The 20,154-nt window shown below is 55.5% G+C and overlaps 1 protein-coding gene and 1 long non-coding RNA gene across 3 annotated transcripts in view; one reads left to right on the top strand and one right to left on the bottom strand.

Moving 5' to 3' along the window:
- Nucleotides 1–2,840: 2,840 nt before the first annotated feature.
- Dpep1 (dipeptidase 1) lies at nucleotides 2,841–17,617 on the top strand. 2 transcript variants are annotated; one of them, XM_048354912.1, is made up of 11 exons: nucleotides 2,841–3,098; nucleotides 11,791–11,948; nucleotides 14,941–15,073; nucleotides 15,229–15,361; nucleotides 15,495–15,645; nucleotides 15,870–15,939; nucleotides 16,243–16,419; nucleotides 16,499–16,583; nucleotides 16,747–16,822; nucleotides 17,003–17,138; nucleotides 17,217–17,617. In XM_048354912.1, the coding sequence occupies exons 2-11, from the start codon at nucleotides 11,845–11,847 to the stop codon at nucleotides 17,382–17,384; spliced, it is 1,233 nt and encodes a 410-aa protein (XP_048210869.1). In that variant the 5' UTR covers nucleotides 2,841–3,098; nucleotides 11,791–11,844; the 3' UTR covers nucleotides 17,385–17,617. The 2 variants fall into 2 exon arrangements, with proteins under 2 accessions (XP_048210869.1, XP_048210867.1); XM_048354910.1 differs by having other exon boundaries at nucleotides 2,842–3,098; nucleotides 11,754–11,948.
- The window catches only part of LOC125358068, a 30,323-nt gene continuing 16,313 nt past the window's right edge, over nucleotides 6,145–20,154 (bottom strand). Inside the window, exon 3 of the long non-coding RNA XR_007212262.1 lies at nucleotides 6,145–6,196. This is a non-coding gene — a long non-coding RNA (uncharacterized LOC125358068). The remainder of the gene's footprint in view (nucleotides 6,197–20,154) is intronic.

The following is a 20,154-nucleotide window of genomic DNA, read 5'->3' as shown; positions in this document are numbered from 1 at the left end:
CAAGGATGCCCTGCCAGGAGATAGGTAAAGGGTGAAGACATGGCCAAATGGGGGGACGTTTGAAGACAGAGATGTGAGCCAACTCCCACCAGCTCCTGGTTTCCTGGATATGGACAGAGAAGAAAGGTCCTGACTCCAAGATGTTGTAGCTATACTCCCTCAACACAGGGCCTGCATACAAGAATTGCTCCATTCCTGTGATCACATAGGACTATGCAAGAGATCACAGAAGCCTCCTAAGCGGCCCATCAGAGAGGCCACCACCTGAGAGGCCCCACCTGAGAGGCCACCTGAGAGACCTCGCCTGAGACCTCACCTGAGACCCACCTGAGAGACTCCACCTGAGACCCCCCTGAAACCACCTGAGACCCACCTGAGAGACCTCACCTGAGAGACTCTACCTGAGAGACCTCACCTGAGACCCACTTGAAACCGCCTGAGAGGCTCCACCTGAGAGACTCTACCTGAGAGACCTCACCTGAGACCCCCCTGAGAGACTCCACCTGAGAGACTGCACCTGAGAGGCCTCACCTGAAACCACCTGAGACCCCCCTGAAACCACCTGAGACCACCTGAGACCTCACCTGAGACCCACCTGAGACCTCACCTGAGAAACCCCCACCTGAAGGATCTAGCATGCACGGAGCCCTAGGTTAAATTCCTCAGCACCACATAAACAGAAAAGGTCAGAAGTGGCACTGAGGCTCAAGTGTTAGAGTGCTAGCCTTGAGCAAAAGAAGCCAGGGACACCAGGACTGGCTGAAGAAGGAGAAGGAGGAGAAAGAGGAGGAGGAGGAGGAGGAGGAGGAGGAGGAGGAGGAGGAGGAGGAGGAGGAGGAGGAGGAGGAAGGAAGAAGAACAAGAAGAAGGAGGAGGAGGGAGGAAGAGGAGGAGGAAGAGGAGGAGGAGGAGGAGAGAAGAAGGAGGAGGGGAAGAAGGAGGAGGAGGGAGGAAGAGGAGGAGGAGGAGGAGGAGGAAGAGGAGGAGGAGGGGAGGAGGAGAGGAGGAGGAGGAGGAGGAGGAGGAAGAGGAGGAGGAGGAGGGGAGGAGGAAGAGGAGGAGGAGGAGGGGAGGAGGAGGAGGAGGAGGAGGAGGAGGAGGAGGAGGATGGGAGGAGGAGGAGGAGGATGGGAGGAGGAGGAGGAGGAGGGGAGGAGGAGGAGGAGGGGAGGAGGAGGAGGAGGAGGAGGAGGAGGAGGAGGAGGAGAGGATGAGGAAGAGGAGGAGGAGGGAGGAGGAGGAGAGAGGAGGAGAGGAGGAGGAGGAGGAGGAGGAGGAGGAGGAGGAAGAGGAGGAAGAGGAGGAGGAGGGAGGAGGAGGAGGAGGAGAGGAGGAGGAGGAGAGGAGGAGGAGGAGAGGAGGAGGAGGAGGAGGGGAGGAGGAGGAGGAGGAGGAAGAGAAGAAGGAGGAGGAGGAGGTCATGGCAGGACTTTCCAGTGGTGCACCCTGGATGTCCGCCCATCCTTCTGAGCACTGCTGTCTCCACTGGACCGGTCTGCTGGTCCTTGCCCTGCCTGGGATGGGCCACATCTTTCTTCCCTCTCTGAAGGAGGACCCAACCCCAGGAGGGCTGGCCTGTCCCAGGACATGTGCACACGCCGGCACTATCCACAGGTGGTCGCTCTTTACCCAATCTTGGAGGAACCTCAGGTGTGTTTGCTCTAGACCTGTCCACAAAGATGAATGTGCTCCCTGGGGCAGAGCAGGGATGTGAAGCCAGATGTCCCACCCTTCCTCCATTGTTACCCCCTCGATTCTTGGTCCTCCAGGGAGGTGGTGGGAGCCCCTGGGAAACCACCTAAGAGCCTTCAATGATCTGAGGACTCGGGGGTGGACCTGGACACCCCAAGGGGCTCAGAGTCATCAGGGACCCAGCGCCTCTTCACCCAGTGTGGAACGGAGCTCATCCCTGCAGAGCCCTTGCTTCCTCCGTGCTGGGTTCTCATTAACTGAACCCTGGGCCTCCTGAACCGGTGGAGTGGGGTCTCTGTGGGGTCCTTAGCAGCGGCGCCCTGGCACAGGTGGGTGGGGGTTGTCAGTACTGATTCCACAGTGCCTGTGGGATGCCCGCTCTGTTCTTCCAGGGTCTGTCCCTGTCTGGCTCTGCTGCTCACGGAAACTCTGGATTTAGAAGGCTTTCTGCCTGGCCCCTGCCTCCCTGCTGTGTCCCCATATGAGACCCGGGGTCTGAGCCCCTCATGGCATCACTAGAAGGAGGACTGCAGGACACAGCAGCGCTTGGGACAGTGAGAGTCCCCACTGTACCCATGCTTGGGGTTAGAAATGTGGATCTCCCCGCTGGGGGCAGCTGGCGATGGGCCTGGGCCGCCTCTCCCCATCCGAGATGTTTCTCTCCCTAACCACAGAATCTGGAAGCTGCCAGGAGAGGCCCAGCCTCCGCCTTAGCCCGGGCCACCAGACCCTGCCTTGGTTCCAAGACACTGTGGTTCTGCCAGGGGACATTGCAACCGAGGACATTCCATGTAGCTGGAAGAGGGGAAGCAGCCCTCCCCAACTTTAAATCTAGGAGCCAGGGCACCTCCAGCCCTGGCACAGGTCAGCGCTGGCACACTCTCCGCTCAGGAAGGAGCTGTCCTGACTCAGGAGCACAGGCTGTCCTTACCCCAGGAAATGCAGGAGAAGGTCAGGGGTCAGTGACATCAGACCTGCGGGCTGGAATCCTGGGCCCTCTTGGTACATTCTGGGCTCTGCAGGAAGGGCCCCAGTCCCTGAGCCTTCTTCCCACTTACTAACTCTGTTCTCCTCCCCATCCCGTGAATTGCTGGAGATGGAGACTCCAGGTCACTTGGATCAAAGGCTTGTCACCCTACTGCCACTGGCCTGTCTTGGGTCAATGGAGTCCCTGGGAGCTGGGGCCTCTGCCTGACGAAGAGTGTGCGTGTCAGAGACAAGCAACAGCTGACGCGTGTGAGGCAGGCGCCCGTCTGCTCTCCTTGGCTGTCGGGAGGCTCTGGGAGTTTCTTTTCACAGCTGGAGTTCCTAGGAGGAGGTCCCACTGTCTCACTGTCCCGCTGTCCCTCTGGCCTCGAGGGGACAGAGCCTAGAGCCCCGGGAGCCGAGGCTTGCTCACGCTCACGGTGAGTACCGGGCAAGGGGGGCAGAGCTGGGCAGAGGCCAGGCCGTAGTGAGGTCCAGAAAGCCCCTAGACACTGCTCAGCATATGTCTCATGACCGAAGGAGTCTCAGTGAGTGAGCACCCACTGTCTGCTTGGTGCGTGCCATCAGAGGCCGTGCTGGGGAGAAGCCTGAAGGGCAGGGCTGCAGGTAGTGAGGGCAGGAGGGAGCCCCGGGCCGAGGGCTGCTGTGCCCACAGCACCAAGGACCAGCAGATCAGAGGGCTGCCCCGAGGGACGCTGGGCAGAGATGGTGTGGAAGAAAGATGACCTTTGGGGCAATCATTTGAGGCTGGGGAAGAAAAAGGTTGTAGAGGAACTGAGGCTAGGCTGGGCGTGAGGAGTGGAGCAAGTCCCGGAGGCCAGGGACGGAGGTTCTGGGAAAGCAGGGAAGAAGGCTCAGGGGCAGAGGTGGCGGCGGGGGGTGGGGGTGGGAACTTGCTCAGGGGCCCTGAGGGTCCCCCCAGTGCACCACCAGCCCTGTCCACAGCCAGGAGAAACGCTGCCTACCTACCTGTGACCACCATGTTCTCCTGGGAGAGGGACAGAGGGCAGGGCCCCGGGGTGTGCACCCCTCAACACGCAGTCCTTCCAGGAAGCTTAGCTGGGGTTCATCCTAAGTGGTGACATGGAGCTGAGGTCCAGGCTCTAGGGATCCAAGGTGGCCTTGGGTCTTAGTGGTGTTGGGAGTGGCTGAGTACCCCATCCTGGGTGTGTGTGGCCAGCCCCAGTGCCCTAAGAGTGAGTTCACGTCCTGGGTGGAGAGAGGGTGCACTCCTGTGGGCGTGTGTGTGCTCACGTCCAGGGATCTGAGTGGCAGGGCCCGTGTGTGCTTACAAGTGTGTCTACACATCTGACATTATAGGTGTGGGGTTGAGTTCACAGTGATCCACAGGGGCGTGTATAGGCTTGTGTGGCCTGGTCAGTGGTCTGTGGTCACAGCTTCTCCTGCGCGGAGTGGTGTGGGCTGCCAGTGCGGGTGGTGTTTATGGAGGGCACATGTGTGATGGCCCGTGTCGTAGGTGGACACACACCATTCCTACACACGCAGGGTGTGCCTGCCTGTGTTCACGGTGTAGACAGGAGTGGGCGGGATGTAGGTGGACACACACCATTCCTACACACGCAGGGTGTGCCTGCCTGTGTTCACGGTGTAGACAGGAGTGGGCGGGCTGTAGGTGAACACACACCATTCCTACACACGCAGGGTGTGCCTGCCTGTGTTCACGGTGTAGACAGGAGTGGGCGGGCTGTAGGTGGACACACACCATTCCTACACACGCAGGGTGTGCCTGCCTGTGTTCACGGTGTAGACAGGAGTGGGCAGATGGTGCACATGCCCTGCAGCCTGTTTGAACCTGGCTGGGGAATCTGTGTACGCTATGCTCTGTGCAGTGTCTCCATGCCCCATGCTGGTTGGTGGCCAGGGGCCTCTGGGCCTGGTCACTCTCCACCCAGCTCACTTAGGGCTCAAGCAGCACAGGACGCTTCCTAGGGCCCCTTGTCACGGCCCGATTCCGTTCAATGAACCACCATGAGCTCCAGTTGGTCATTCATTCCAGGGGCTTCTGTGAGGGAACTTGGTAACTCCTGACCCACCGGGCCCCACCTCCACAAAGCAGGTCTGTGAGGCACTGGGTAGGGAAATGACCACTGAGGGGCCCTCAGTCCCTCGGCAAAGCTGCCTCTCCTTGGCTCTGATTGGGGTTTTGACAGCACTGTTGAGGCTTTGCATCTGTTTGTGTTGTGTTTCTTCTGTTTGTGGCAGGTGAGGAGAAGTTTCCAATTAACACTCTCCTCTGCATTTAGATTAAAATGCAGGATTTGAAGCAAACTATGCAGTGGGTTGGAAGGCAGAGGCAAGGGTTGGGTGCAGATTCCTTCTTTGGAGGCCACTAAGGCAGGAGGAAGAAAGGCCTATGGCAGCGGCACCCAGGGAAGGCCTCTCTCCGTGTGGCCCCTGACCTCCAGGGAAGGTCCTCACTGGGACCAGCTGGCTGGGCGGGCCCTTTCAGGCCCCCTTCTGACCGCTGCCTGAGGACCCCTGCGTCAGCCATCAGCTCAGTGTGGGTGTGGCGAGTCTAGGCAGACCGCACGCGCTGCGGAGCACACAGGGGCAGCCAGGAAAGGAAAATTCCAAAGGCTGGTGTAGGGAAACCGCTGTCTCACCATGGCCCCTGGGGTCGTTAGTGCTCATTCGGTGCTGGAGGTGTGGCTCAAGTGGTAGAGGCCAAGCTGTAGCACAGGCCCTGAGTTCAAGCCCCAGGGCTGGCACAAAACAAAATCCCCCAAACCTTGAGCATTCATCCCCTTTTATAGACAAGAAAGACAAAGTCTCCAGTCTGGGAAAATGGCCAGAGCATTGGTTCTTGGCCACTAAATAACAATTACCCCAAATATAATGACTTGGCACACAGCAATTATCCATTATCTCTCGGGCCAGGAATTCACCAGGGCCCAGCCAGGCTGCTGGTCTCTGGCTCTCAATGTCTAGGCCTAAGCTGGATAACATACAGGTGGGGTCCGGGGTGCCTCACAGGTTCAAGCTGAGAGTCCACTGGGCCAGGGCAAGGAGTTCCCCACCGCATGGGAAACAGCCAGGGGACAGAGAAGCGATGGAGCACATCAACGCTGCCCTGCCTCAGTGGAGCCCTGCTAACATCACCCGTGAGCAGGATGAAGAAGGGAAGCTTTATGTGGACAACCCCAGAAGATGAGGTTCGATTGGCCACAGTCAGGAATTTGAGCCCAGGGCTGACTGCAAGCCTGTGTTCTGAATGCATAGTTCTGTAACAAGGGCCAGGCCAAGCCAACCCCAGGATGCTGCTGCCTGGCCAGGCCTCCACTCTCCCGTCTGGACTTCACTGTGGGAGGAAGAGTGAGCCAGAAGGACCCAGGACATTCAAGAACACAAAGGGTGGGGCTGGGAACGTGACTTAGTGGTAGAGTGCTTGCCTAGTATGCATGAAGCCCTGGGATCGATTCCTCAGTACCACAAGAACAGAAAAAGCCAGAAGTGGCGCTGTGGCTCAAGTGGTAGAGTGCCAGCCTTGAGCAAAAAGCTCAGGGATGATGGTGCCTAGACCCTGAGTTTAAGCCCCAGGACTGGCCAACAAAAGGGGGAGGCCAGGGGCACCTATCCTGCCCAAGGCCCAGCCTGTGGGAGGAAACAGCACTGCAGACCCTCCATGGCTCCTGTGCACACACAGACATCAGCAGGGTGCACACCCAGTAGGAGAAGGTCCCAACTCTCTTCTGAGATGGACGAGGCAGTCAGGAGTCCAGTGGAGAGCGGGGCTGGGGAGGCGGGCCCACCCAGTAGACGCAGAGGGACTCAGCACCAGCAAGTGGAGTGAAAAGTGAGACAGATGCTAGACTGGTTTACAGTGGGTTTTGGAGACAGGATCCTAACCCAGCCGCAGCCAGAAGGAGTTACTTGAGAACTAGGGAAATTTCAGAGAACCAAAGTGGTTCTTTCCTCCCTCCTCCCCTCCTCCCCTCCTCCTCCTCCTCCCCTCCTCCCCTCCTCCCCTCCTCCCCTCCTCCCCTCCTCCCTTCCTCCCCTCCTCCCCTCCTCCCTTCCTCCCCTCCTCCCAAGAAGCCCTGGGTTTGATTCCCCAGCACCACATATATAGAAAACAGCCGGAAATGGCGCTGTGGCTCAAGAGGTAGAGTGCTAGCCTTGAGCAAAAAGAAGCCAGGGACAGTGCTCAGGCCCTGAGTCCACGCCCCAGGACTGGCAACAAAAACAAAACAAATTAAAAACAAAACAAGAGAAACGGGCCAAACTTCTGCCAGCAAGTGAGAGGCCCTGAGTTCAAATCCCAGTATTTAATGTTCCCTTCCACAACTCAAGTGAGAGAAACTTTGGAACTTATGATTTTTTTTTTTTTTTGGCCAGTCCTGGTGCTTCGACTCAGGGCCTGAGCACTGTCCCTGGCTTCTTTTTGCTCAAGGCTAGCACTCTGCCACTTGAGCCGGAGTACCACTTCTGGCCGTTTTCTGTATATGTGGTGCTTGGGAATTGAACCCAGGGCCTCATGTATACAATTCAAGAACTCTTGCCACTAGGCCATATCCCCAGCCCTGGAGCCTTTGATTTTGAGGGGAAACAATTTACAACCCAGACTGGCCACCCCTGCTACACACATGATCAGGTCTGAGGGCAGAACAGATATGAAAAGATTTGTAATAACTCTGAAATTTAGTCACCACACATGATTGCCAGAGAATGATGTGAAGACTTTTAACAAGGCACAACTTTGAGCCAAAAGGAGGAAGATTAAAAGAAATTAAGTGGAAACAGTGGATTCCATGCTGGGGTGGGAGAGGCAGCAAACTCATACAGAGCAGCTGGAGAGGCAACAAGAGAAGGCTTCCTTCAGGGCAGGAGGAACAGACTGGGAGCATATGAAAACACCCATCAGGGAAGAACAAAGAAAAACAACCATGGGGCTGGGAATATGGCCTAGCGGTAGAGTGCTTGACTCACATACATGAAGCCCTGGGTTCGATTCCCCAGCACCACATATATAGAAAACGGCCAGAAGTGGCGCTGTGGCTCAGGTGGCAGAAAGTCTTGAGCAAAAAGAAGCCAGGGACAGTGCTCAGGCCCTGTGCTCAGGCCCTGAGTCCAAGGCCCAGGACTGGCAAAAAGAAAGAAAGAAAAACAACCAGAAACCCTGGACAGGGGTCATACTTTTCTCCTAACTTTAACACGCTCAGAAGCTGAGGCTGAGAAATCTGACCAGCCCAACAGACTCTCTTTTGGCCTGTAATCCCAGCTCCCCAGGAAACTGAGATCTGAGGACTGAGGGTCAAAGCCAGCCTGGACAGAAAAGTCCATGAGACTGTGATTTAAGTGGCAGAACGCTAGCCGTAAGAAGAAAGAGCTCAGGGACATGCATAGGCCCTGAGTTCAAGCCCCAGAACTGATATACACACAAAAATGTTTTATATTGCTTTAGCATGGATTTTTTTTGCATTAACTTAAGTTTTTTTTTTTTTAATTGCATTGAGCTGGGCACTAGTCATACAGGATCACGGTTCAAAGCCATCCCAGGCAGAAGAGTCCATGAGATTCTTATATCCAGTTAACCAACAAAAAGCCAGAAGTGGGGCTGGGAATGTGGCCCAGTGGTAGAGTGCTCACCTTGTATACGTGAAGCCCTGGGTTCAATTCCTCAGCACCACATATATAGAAAACGCCAGACGTGGCGTTGTAGCTCAAGTGGTAGAGTGCTAATCTTGACAGGGACAGTGCTCAGGCCCTGAGTCCAAGCCCCAGGACTGGTAACAAAACAAAACAAAAAGCCAGAAGTAGAGGTGTGGCTCAAGTGGTAGAGAACCAGCCTTGAACGGTAAAACCTAAACAAGAGTGCAAAATCCTGAGTTCAAGCCCTTAGTACCAGCCCCAGAAACAGAAGCTTTGAGAGAGGCTGGGATGTAGCTCAGTGCCAGCACAAGTGAGACCCCAGGTTCCCTCCCAGAGACACAGAAACAGAGAGAGGCAAGAAAAAGAAGTCAGTGGGTTACATGCAGAGCTGGTAGTGAAGAGCGAGCCCCAGGGCCCTGGTTCAGAGCTGTGTGCGTGTTTAAAGGTGGAAAGAGATCCTGAACGTGGAGTGTTGGTGCGTGGTGGCGGAGGAAGAACGGTTTTAAGTCCTTCTCTTTTGGGACTTTGACCAATAAGTATTACAAAGTAGTGACCACAACAATTTAAAATATGAAACAACTCGTACCAAACTGAATTCAAATAAGGAAAATGTTCACAATCACATGCTCGGAAGATCTGGAAAGATAGCCCAGCCGACTCTGGGGAGGCACCGGGGCAGGGAGAGACTTGTAGATGCAGAAGGGCACCCAGAGGGCGGGGGCCCAGCTGGTCCTGAGACGCACGCTCGCAGTGCTGGCGCCTGCGGGGCCCGCTGCTCAACCCACAAGAATTCAGACGCGTCCACAGCAAAATACCCATGTAAGGACAGAAGACAAAAGAATGAATCGCAGGGAATGGCTTATTCCTGTTTTTCTTTCTTTTCAGTACAGCTGCAAGTGTGCTACCACTTCATCCACCCCTACAGCTATTTTGTTTTCACTTTGTTTTTGAGACAGTCTCCCTCTCTTTGCTCAGGCTGGCCTCAAACTCTAGATCCTCCTGCCTTGATCTCCTCAGTAGCTAGGATTACAGTCATGCACCACCATACTAGCTGCATTGTTTCCTTCCTTCCTTCCTTCCTTCCTTCCTTCCTTCCTTCCTTCCTTCCTTCCTTCCTTCCTTCCTTCCTTCCTTCCTTCCTTCCTTCCTTCCTTTCTTTCTTTCTTTCTTTCTTTCTTTCTTTCTTTCTTTCTTTCTTTCTTTCTTTCTTTCTTTCTGTCCAGGGGCTTGAACTCTGGCCCTGGCCTCTGTCCCTCAGCCCTTTCGTGCTCAAGGCTAGCACTCTACCACTTGAGCCACAGTGCCACTTCCAGCTTTTTCTGAGTAGTTTATTGGAGATAAGAGTCTCATGGATTTTCTGCCCAGGCTGGCTTCAACCCTCAGCCTCCCGAGTAGGTAGGGTGGGTGACAGTCATGAGCTACTGGCATCTAGCTTGTATTGTTACATTTTAATGAATGTTGAGAACATTGATTTAGGCATAAATATTCTGTATGTTGAAAAGATCCATAGCGTGGGGCTGGGAATATGGCCTAGTGGCAAGAGTGCTTGTCTCATATACATGAAGCCCTGGGTTCAATTCCCCAGCACCACATATATAGAAAATGGCCAGAAGTGGCGCTGTGGCTCAAGTGGCAGAGTGCTAGCCTTGAGCAAGAAGAAGCCAGGGAGGGTGCTCAGGCCCTGAGTCCAAGGCCAAGGACTGGCAAAAAAAAAAAAAAAAAAAAAAAATCCATAGGGTTAAATATGGCTGTTAAAATAGGGAGGAGATGAGGGGTGCTAGAGGCTCACACCTGTAATCCTAGCTACTCAGGACACTAGGATCTGCAGGGTCACTGTTCAGAGAAGTTTGAGAGACTCCTTCTCCAAAATAACCAGAAAAGGCTGGCCTGGAGGTTTGGCTTGAGTTATAGAACACCAGCCTAGTAAGCAAGCTTAGCTCAAAACCCAGTACCAGCACGCACCCACGTGTGCCTGTGTGCACTCACACACACACACACACACACACACACACACACACACACGAGAATGCAAACAAGTGGAGATACAACAAAGAATGTTCCAGTTATGGGAGTTGGAGGAAGAATAACTTGGAGATTGTAGCAAAAAGCAAGAAATGGAGACAGAGACCTAGAACCAGTACAAGAAAGAGCAACTGAAGAGGAGACAGAATACAGGTCCTGGCTCCCATCACCCTGCGCACAAAGACTGTCAGATCAGGTTAAGAAATCAATTTGTGGGGCAAAGGGTGTGGCTCAAGTGGTAGAGCACCTACCTCACCAATGCAAGGCCCTGATTTCAAATCCTAGGACTGCCAGAGAGAAAGAGAAAGGGGGGGGGGGAGAGAGAGAGAGCGCTGGGTGTTGTACCTCTATAATCTCAGCACTCTCTCTGGATCTCAACTTCGAGGCCATCCTGGACTACGTAGAAACTGGCGAGTTGTGGTGTGGGCGGTCAGGGAAGCAGCCCCCACCCCTCGTGCCTGAGACAGGTCAGGGAGACTGGGTGGGAGTGGAGACTGGCCACTGAGAGGAGGGGGTGGGATGGGGCCGGAGCAACTGCAAAGGTCAAATCCATCACCCTTAGCTGTATGGCGTTCAGACTCTGCCCGAGTGGACTGGGGTGGCCCTGGACCACTGATGGACCTGCTGGATGCTGAGGTGGGCACTCTGATCTGGTCCCCAATCAGTTTGGTCACAAGCTTGAAGGTGGTCTTCTTGGAGGCCCATGGACCAAAATGATGGTCCCCTGTAGGGATTCATCAGAGCCCTGGGTACAGAGGTTCCTGGGGGCTCCTGGTTGAGGTACAGCAGGGCCCAGGAAGAAGGCACAAACCTGGCTCCACACCTGGGAGGGGGCATGAGAGGCAAGTAGGGTGGCAAGAATAGAAAGGGCCAGCATTGGCAGCTGCCAGCCAGCAGCAGCTACTCGAGGTGCTGTCAATAGGAGGAAAAGTAAAGCTGAGAGGCCCAGCCACCTGCCATGGGAAAGTCAACGGCTGGTGGCCCTGCCGGGGCTGTGACCTTGATCCTGAGGAACAGGAGGGAAGGTGGGGGGAAGGGCTGGTGCTCACTGGGGGTGGAGTGGGCCCTGGGAGGACCCTGGCTTATCAGAGCTGTGGCAAACTCAAGAACTGGGCCCAGAAGGGCTGGTCTAATGGGCACGGAAGCCAGGCAGTGCAGACCCACAGGCAAGCAAGCGGATATCTGTTAACCACTGCCCTGTGCTGGTCCTTCCTGGACCCTTGTCCTTGCACCTGGGTCTCAGCCCCTCCCCAGGGTGGGATCCTGCATCTCACCATGCCTCTGCCTCCCAGGACAGCAGCCCCGTGCTGGGGTTTGGACCATCTACCCTACCTACCCTCACAGGGAAACCTCTGGTTACTCATTGAACCCAGGTCGGGTAATCAGGACATCTTCTGGCAATAACCACCAGGACCAAAGGCCTCTGTCCACTCTCCTGGCAGGCACAGCAGTTCCTCATAGCTCTCAGTCTGAGCACAGGCCGGCACAGTGGCCCCAGAGCAGCCGAGGAAGCCGATACCTGGGGATTTTGACATGTGGACCAGCTGGTGGCTCTGGGCCCTTGTGGCTGTCTGTGCTGCAGACTCATTCCGGGACAGGGCCGTGAGCATCATGGAAGAAACGCCTGTGGTTGATGGGTGAGTGGCTGTCTGGAGAGCCCACAGGTGGGGGAGTGGGTGGAGGCGTGTGCACCTTGCCTTGGCTGGGACCCTGTTGGGGTCTCTCAGGGAGCCACAGTCTTTGCCAGAGGAGAGAACAGGGTGGGGAGGGGCAGTGGCTGGGCTCCCAGCTCCCCGGGCTCAGCACAGGACTGGGGCTCCTCATTGGTCTCTCACTGTATGTCTGACCAGAGGAGCCATGTGTCCAGTCTGGGCCTCAGCAGGCTAGGGTGGCCTCTGCCTCAGGTCCACAGAGGACCTCTTTTGGTGGGTATCTTCCTGGGCCTCCTCCCCTCCTGCCTGGGCCCAATGCCCAATGCCCTGACACCTCTCCTGCTCCACCACTGCCCCTGCTGCTGGGGGTCTAGGCCTGGTCCTCCGTGACCTCTGACCTCCAACGGGTGTTTGCAGCTCTCTTGTCTCCCCACAACCAGTGTGCCTCCAACCCTCCCAGCTTCCTCTCCCCCTCACTTACCCTGCTCACCCCCCCATCATGAATATTCTAAAGACTTCCCTCCCAGAGGCCCACCACCCCCAGGACCCCCGGGCTCCACAAACACTGTCTGGCCACAGCAGAGGTGGCTCTGCCCCCGGGGGAGACAGGAAGCAGGACAGACACAGCTCCCTCGTGTGCTGGGGGAGGGGGGCACCCATCCCTGACACCCAAGGTGGGAGGTGCTTCTTACACAGGCTGTGTGTCCTGGGGGACTGAAGCTCCTTCCAGGGAGACTCTCCAGCCACACCTCTTGGGGAGGCCACCCTGGGTGACCCTCAGCTACCCACCACTCACTGACAACGGCGTCCTGATCCACACTGTGCAAAGCACTGGGGGACAGCAGCCCAGCTCAGTGCCCTGAGTCTCAGCCCAGGCCCCTTTTAAAGAGAGGAGCAATGAGCGGGGCTGGCTCTGGAGGTCATCCTGCCTGCTGTCAGGTCAGGATGAAGTTGGACTGCAAGCGGCAGGCAATCCGCAGGCAGTGTCAACACACAAGACGCCCCCTGTATGCAAGGAAACTGAGTCATGAGACTATCAGAATAAAGAAAAGGCAGAAACTCAACACAACTACAGACTTGGATTTCAAGGGTGAAAGCCTGAGAGACACACCAGTCTTCCAGCCGTGCTGGAGAAGCAGTGGGTCTCTTGCAACTGAAGTCTCCTTTTATTTTAAGTTTGTTTGTCCATTTTATTTATTTATTTGCCGGTCCTGGGGCCTGAGCTCTGGGCCTGAGCTTTTTTTTTTTTTTTTTTTTTGCTCTCAAGGCAAACGCTCTGCCACTGGAACCACAGCACCACTCCCAGCTTTTTTTTTTTTTTTTTTTTTTTTTTTTTTGAGTAGTTTATTGGAGATAGGAGTCTCACAGGGTTTCCTGCCCAGGCTGGCTCCAAGCCATGATCCTCAGATCTCAGCCTCCTGAGTAGCTAGGATTATAGGTGTGAGCCACAGGTGCCTGCTTCAGGTTCTTTCCATTGGACAGAGAGAGTGCAGTCAGGTGAGGCAGGGGTCTGGGATAGCTTATCACAGGAAAGGGGGCAGGATGGGAGCTGGGGAAGAGGCTGTCTGTGAAGAGATTGCATTGTGCTATGAGCTAGGGGGACTCTTCTGTTTCACAGGGTCAATAAATGGTAAGGCCCTCAGTTCACAGGATATCTCTTTTATAGCCATGGGGTGTGTTTGAAAAGGGGATGGGAAATGATTCTGATTCAGAGAGGCCTGTAGCAAAGGCAGTTTTATGGCTGTTCGGGGCAAAGGTGAGTGTTTTGAGTTTAAGGTATTTTCCATCAGTGTACACCCCAGCCATGCTCAGTGCCGGGTTCTTGACATCAGGACCCCCAGGGTCGCATCCCTAGTGACATCAAGCTGTCCCACTGTATTTTGTCAGTTGTGGGGCTTGAATTCAGGGCTTGGGAGCTGGCCCTGAACTCTTTCGCTCAGGGCTGGCGCTCTACCACTTTGAGCCACAGCTCCACTTCTAGTTTTCTGGTGGTTAATTGGAGATAAGAGTTTCATGGACTTTTCTTGCTCAGGCTGGCTTTGAACCAGGATCCTCAAATTTCAGCCTCCTGAGCCACCAGTGCCCAGCATCAAGCTGCCTCAGTTTTCTGAAGGTATTCTCCAGACGCTGGGCGAGGATGAACTCACCTAAGGATGTGTTTTTCAGGATGGATCACATGACGGCATTCATAGTTATTCATTTAACCTCCACTTACCTTGAGGAAATACTAAGATATCCCGTGCTGCCTCTGCAGCCTGGGTGCCTGGCCAGCCGTCCTGCAAATCAGCAAAGCACAGACTCCCCCCCCCCCAGGTGCAGGCCGAGCCTGGAGTGTGTGCTTCACTAGTACTGACTTGAGGCTGCTTGGGGCCCCAGCTGCTGGGGCTCAGGGAGGAGTTGGCCCCAGGCATGGCGGGGCAGGGTAGACATGTGCTCCAGCTCCACTAACAGCTTCTTCTTTGGGAGCACTCTCCCTCTGTGCCAACTCCCTCTGAGGGAGCACTGGCCTCTGGCCGCAGCTGCTCAGCTGTGGAAGATGGGACAAACGTCACCTGCCAGGGGTCCCCTGGGAACCCAGGTAGCAGCCACCCTGGGCAACCCAAGTCCTGCCCCTGGTGACTCTCCCTGGGAGAAAGCTAGGCTGCCTCACCTTCAGCTCGGAACCAATTTAATCTTTAAGTTGTGAAAGTCACGATTGTCCTCTTGTTTCTGCTGCCTCCTCCCAGCCTTGGGGCTGTCCTGACTGGAGTGGGCTATACTCTCCCCTCCTCCCCCGGGAAGGCCCTGGGCCCAGTCAGTGATCCAGTTCACACTCGTGTGGCCGAGTGGACTGCAGTGGGAGCTCACCTGTGCACAGGTGCATCCAGGTCACATGACCTCCAGTGGCCTGGGGTTTAGGCATGAGCTGTGCGAGGACACCAGTGGACAGTCTTGCTCAGTAGCCCCGGGGTCCAAGTAGATGCTCTGGCCCACCCAGGCACAATGACCTCCCCTGGCAACTGCTGAAACGATTCAACAACCAGCTACGGGATGAGAGAGCCAACCTGACCACACTGATGGAGACACACACCAACATCCCCAAGCTGAAGGCTGGCTTTGTGGGGGGCCAGGTATGTGACGCATGGGGTCCACGCCACAACTGTGTCGGCAGGAAGACGTGGCTGTGCTTGTGTGCCAAAGGACACGGGCTGCCCAGCACTCTGACACCTGGGGCCTCCAGATAGGAAGGCCAGATGCCCTCAGCCCCTGTCCCCTTGGCCCCCAGTTCTGGTCTGCGTACATGCCCTGTGACACTCAGAACCAGGACGCTGTGAAGAGGACGCTGGAGCAGATCGATGTGATACACCGCATGTGCCAGCTGTACCCGGAGACCTTCCAGTGTGTCACCAGCAGTGCAGGTGGGGTCCCCGCCTGAGTCCCCTCAGCACCAGGGCAGGTGGGGTCCCGGCCCAAGTCCCCTTCGCAGGCTGCCTCCTGAGTGGCACTTGAGCCTCGGGCACTCAGTGCTGCCCTTCCTCCTGCTCCATGCAGACATCCAGAAGGCCTTCCAGGACAAGAAGGTGGCCAGTCTGGTCGGTGTGGAGGGCGGCCACTCCATCGACAGCAGCCTGGGAGTCCTGCGGACACTCTACCACCTGGGCATGCGGTACCTGACCCTCACTCACAACTGCAACACTCCGTGGTGAGCACCGCTGTGGTGAGGAGGCCGGGCCACCCATACCGGTGGACAAGAGCCCCAGGCCCGCCTTGCCAGCCCACCCATACCGGTGGACAAGAGCCCCAGGCCCGCCTTGCCAGCCCACCCATACCGGTGGACAAGAGCCCCAGGCCCGCCTTGCCAGCCCATGGTCACAGTGAGGCTCTGTCCCCCACACCCCTCCTCCATTGCCTGCACTCTGTCTCCAGGGCTGACAACTGGCTGGTGGACAACGGAAGTGACGAGGCCAGGAGCCAAGGGTTGTCAGACTTTGGAAAGGTGAGGGGGAAGGACAAGGACCAGAGTCCGTAGAGGAGAAGACAGAGGGCTGGGAGCTGGGGTCAGAAGAGGGTGCCTCGCCCCATCAGGACCTCAGTTTCCTCATAAAATAGTGCTAACTGCTGGTTCCCAGGGTGGAGCTCACTAGAACTTTCTGGTGTTCAGAATGCTGGACTCAGAGTGAGGGAGCGGCCTCTAAACTTCAGGTCCCTGAAGGGCTGGTTAACAGACCTGGTCTAGCGCGCTGCACCCCGACCTGGGTAAGGGAGCTGTGACGTGGACCCCAGCCCCGTCTTTCCCCAGCGTGTGGTGAAGGAAATGAACCGCCTGGGTGTCATGATCGACCTGGCCCACGTGTCCGTGGCCACCATGAAGGCCGCTCTGCAGCTGTCCAGGGCCCCGGTCATCTTCAGCCACTCCTCAGCTTACACCCTGTGTGAGAGCAGGCGGAACGTGCCCGACGATGTGCTTCAGCTGGTGGTGAGGGGCCCGGTGTGGAGGGGGACCCCTGCCCCCCACGGGCCTGGCTTTCTCTCAGCTCCTATCTCTCTCTGAGCAGAAGAGCACCCACAGCCTGGTGATGGTGAACTTCTACAACGACTTTGTGTCCTGCAAAAAAGAGGCCACCCTGTCCCAAGTGGCTGGTAGGTTGGGACTGAGGGGGTGGGGCATGGGAAGATCCACATGCCTGCCATTCCCGGGGGACCCCCCCCCACCTGTCACTCCCAGGGGACGCAGGCCGGTTACTCCTGGGGGAGTCGTGGCTGTCAGTCACTCCTGGAGGACCCACGCCTGTCACTCCCACAGACCACCTGGATCACATCAAGAAGGTGGCAGGTGCCGAATCTGTGGGCCTTGGAGGAGACTTTGATGGCGTACCAAGGTAAAGGCCAGGGGCTGAGGGGTGGGGTGGGTCCTGCCCTGTGGGCATAGGGTTGGAGGGAGGCCCAGGGATGGAGGAAGAAAGCTGTACTCAGGGAAACTTTCTGTGAGTCTGCTCTCCTGCCCTCGGCTGCCCGCCAGCAGCCATATACAGAGCCTGGTGCTCTTGACTTTGGCACAGGCTCCCCGTGGGGCTGGAGGATGTCTCCAAGTACCCAGACCTCATTGCTGAGCTGCTCAGGAGAAACTGGACGGAGATAGAGGTCAGGGGCGTGCTGTCAGGAAACCTGCTAAGGGTCTTCTCCTTAGTGGAACAGGTGAGGATGAGGTGGCCACTCATGTCCCCAGCCCTCTCCTGTCTGCTTGGCCAGCAATTGACCAGCCTGTTTCCCCAGAGGAGCAATCACACACAGGCCCCTGATGACGTGCCCATCCCTCTGGACCAGCTAGAGGGCTCCTGCAGGACCCAGTACGGCTATTCAGAAGCCTCCAGCCTCCACCGCCAGCCAGGGGCCTTGCTGGCTTCCCTGGCTACACTGATCTTTAGCCTGAGTCTTCTGTGATACCTTGGGGACCAGAACCCACTTCAGAGCTCCTGGAGCTGAGAAAAGATGGCCGAGCCTAGAGTCCACAGCCCCAGGACTCCACTGTCCGTGTTCAAGGCCCACCTTCTCATGAGTAGGCACCAGGCTTGCTGGGTGGGGGGGGGGCAGACAGTTCAGGGTGAAGTATAATGAACCCTCAAATAAATGATCCTTCGAGGTACTGAGTGTGTGTTATGGGCACCCCAGCCACAGGGGCTGCATTCCCGGTCATCTTCCTGAAGGGGAGGTTTGTAACGATGGACCCATGCGGTCTGGAAAGAGAGGGCCAAAGGGAGCTCAGGCTGTCTTGTGAAAAACTTTTTTTTTTTTTTGGCCAGTCCTGGGGCGTGGACTCAGGGCCTGAGCACCGTCCCTGAGCTTCTTTTTGCTCAAGGCTAGCACTCTACCACTTGAGCCATAGTGCCACTTCTGGCCTTTTCTATATATGTGGTGCTGAGGAATTGAACCCAGGGCCTCATGTATGCGAGGCAAGCTCTCTACCACTAGGCCACAGTCCCATCTCTGAAAAACCTTATGACGGAAGAGCATCACCACTGCCCCTTCCTGACCCATCAGTGCCATCACTGTCTGGACCCACTTGACCCTGAGGTCCACACAGGGTGGGGGTGGCTGAGCATTTTTCCTCAGGTGTCCTTGCTGAGGAGAGGTGAAGTCTCCTCCCTGCCCCACACATTGGATGCATCTTCCCCAGGAAGCCATGCCTCCATGCCCATCCTCACACACCACCAGGCAACATACCCCTCCAGGTGGAGCTAAGCATGCAGACAGCCACTGACAACCATGGGTCAACTTAAAGGGAAAAGGTCCAGGGAGCTTCTGAGCCTCCTCGGGCCAGGCTTGTGGAACAGCTCCCTCTGGTGGACCTTCACAATATTGGCGCTAACCTAATCTTAGCTACAGTAAAGTCGCACCCAATCACTGGGGAGGATGCACTTGGCCTGCCACCCAGACATGCATCTGGTTCCAGAGTTCTTCCTGAGCTGTAGTTTTGACATGGCCCCTCATTCTCTTGGATCAACCATCTTCTGAAACACACAGGCCTCCCTTCCCAGAATAACCCAGTGGGAGGGCAGGCTACACAGGGGGGTGAGGCTGGAGCCCGCCCCGCAGCATAGAGCCCATCTTGGGGTGCAGGCAGACTCTCTGCAGCCTTCTTGGCTATCTCTATTTAGAAGGGTTCACACTGGCCCACACCGAGGGCAAAGCAGCCCTGCCAGTCATCAGGACCAGGGAGGGGAAAAACAAATGCACCAAATACTGGCAAAACTTACCACCAAAACAACACAACAAAACACAAACACAGGGAGATGATGGCAGTGAACTATGAAGCCAGGGGCCTGCCCAGGTGGTAGTGTGTGTGCACATGTATATGTGCAGCCAGTGGTCTATGTGCATATGTACATGTGTGCAGCCAGCAGTCCCTGCACACATGCACATGCGTTTAGAAGCAGCAGGTGTGCACGTGTACAGCAGTCTATGTGCACATTTTGTGTGCAGCAGCAGTTTGTGCACATGTATGTGTACACAGCAGCAATCTGCATGTACATGTTTGTGTGTAGCAGCATGTAGGGGGTAGGCAGCAGTCCCTGTGTGTTCTTCTATGGGTATGCAGAAGCAGTTTGGCCTGCAGGCAGTGCAGTTTCACACCCAAAAAATCTGGCCCAGGGTGAGAAGCCCCACAATGGAATGCCAGAACATGGCTGCTGCTGGTAGGGTGTGTAAAAGGCCAGAACCATTTTTTACAGTAGATAATCAGGTGAGACCTACACCTGGGCGGCTCTAAATTGTTAAGGAGGAGCAATTAGCAAGCCTAAAACATCTGTGTAAAACAGTGACCAGAACTAACCTGAAACGCTACAAATAAGCTAGAAAAGCAAAAGCAAAATCGAGTGAAGTGAATGACAACCAAGTCCTTACCGTCCAAGGCAGCCGAGAATGGAGTTGAGGGGAGAGAAGCAGGCTGTTAGGGTGGAGGGCATTTGTGAGGGGGGTTGGGTTAATGAGGGTGAAAGAGGATGAAAATGGCCAAGAGATTGTCCCAATGTATGAAAAGGACAATGAAATCTGTTGAAATTGACTTGTATTTAAAGGAGGTGGGGGGGTACGAGGGACAAGGTAACAAACAGTACAAGAAATGTATCCAACGCCTAACGTATGAAACTGTAACCTCTCTGTACATCAGTTTGATAATAAAAATTTGAAAAAAAATAAATAAAGGAGGGAGAGGAGTGTGCCAGGTAGGGAAATTGGAATACATTGTATATATGCATGGAAATGTCACAATGAAATCCCCTTCTACAGCTAATAATCTGATTTTTTTTCTTTTTTTTTTGCCAGTCCTGGGGCTTGGACTCAGGGCCTGAGCACTGTCCCTGGCTTCTTTTTGCTCAAGGCTAGCACTCTGCCACTTGAGCCACAGCGCCACTTCTGGCCGTTTTCTGTATATGTGGTGCTGGGGAATTGAACCCAGGGCCTCATGTATACGAGGCAAGCACTCTTGCCACTAGGCCACATTCCCAGCCCTAATCTGATTTTTTTTTTTAAGATGGCATGACAGTTCACAATCAGAATCCCAGCACTGAGAAGGCTGAGGACAGTGCAGTTCGAAGTCTGGGCTGCATAGCAAGACTGTTTCTAAAACAAATGTCACACATAAAGAGAGGGCATGCTAAACTGGTCCTTGTGCTATACATGTGCACCTGTCAGGAGGTACCTGGGCTGTGGTTTC

This window comes from Perognathus longimembris, chromosome 10 (genome assembly GCF_023159225.1).
Source record: "Perognathus longimembris pacificus isolate PPM17 chromosome 10, ASM2315922v1, whole genome shotgun sequence".
Taxonomy (NCBI): domain Eukaryota; kingdom Metazoa; phylum Chordata; class Mammalia; order Rodentia; family Heteromyidae; genus Perognathus; species Perognathus longimembris.
Note: the sequence above shows the minus strand (reverse complement) of the source record. Positions and strands in the feature narration are given on the sequence as shown.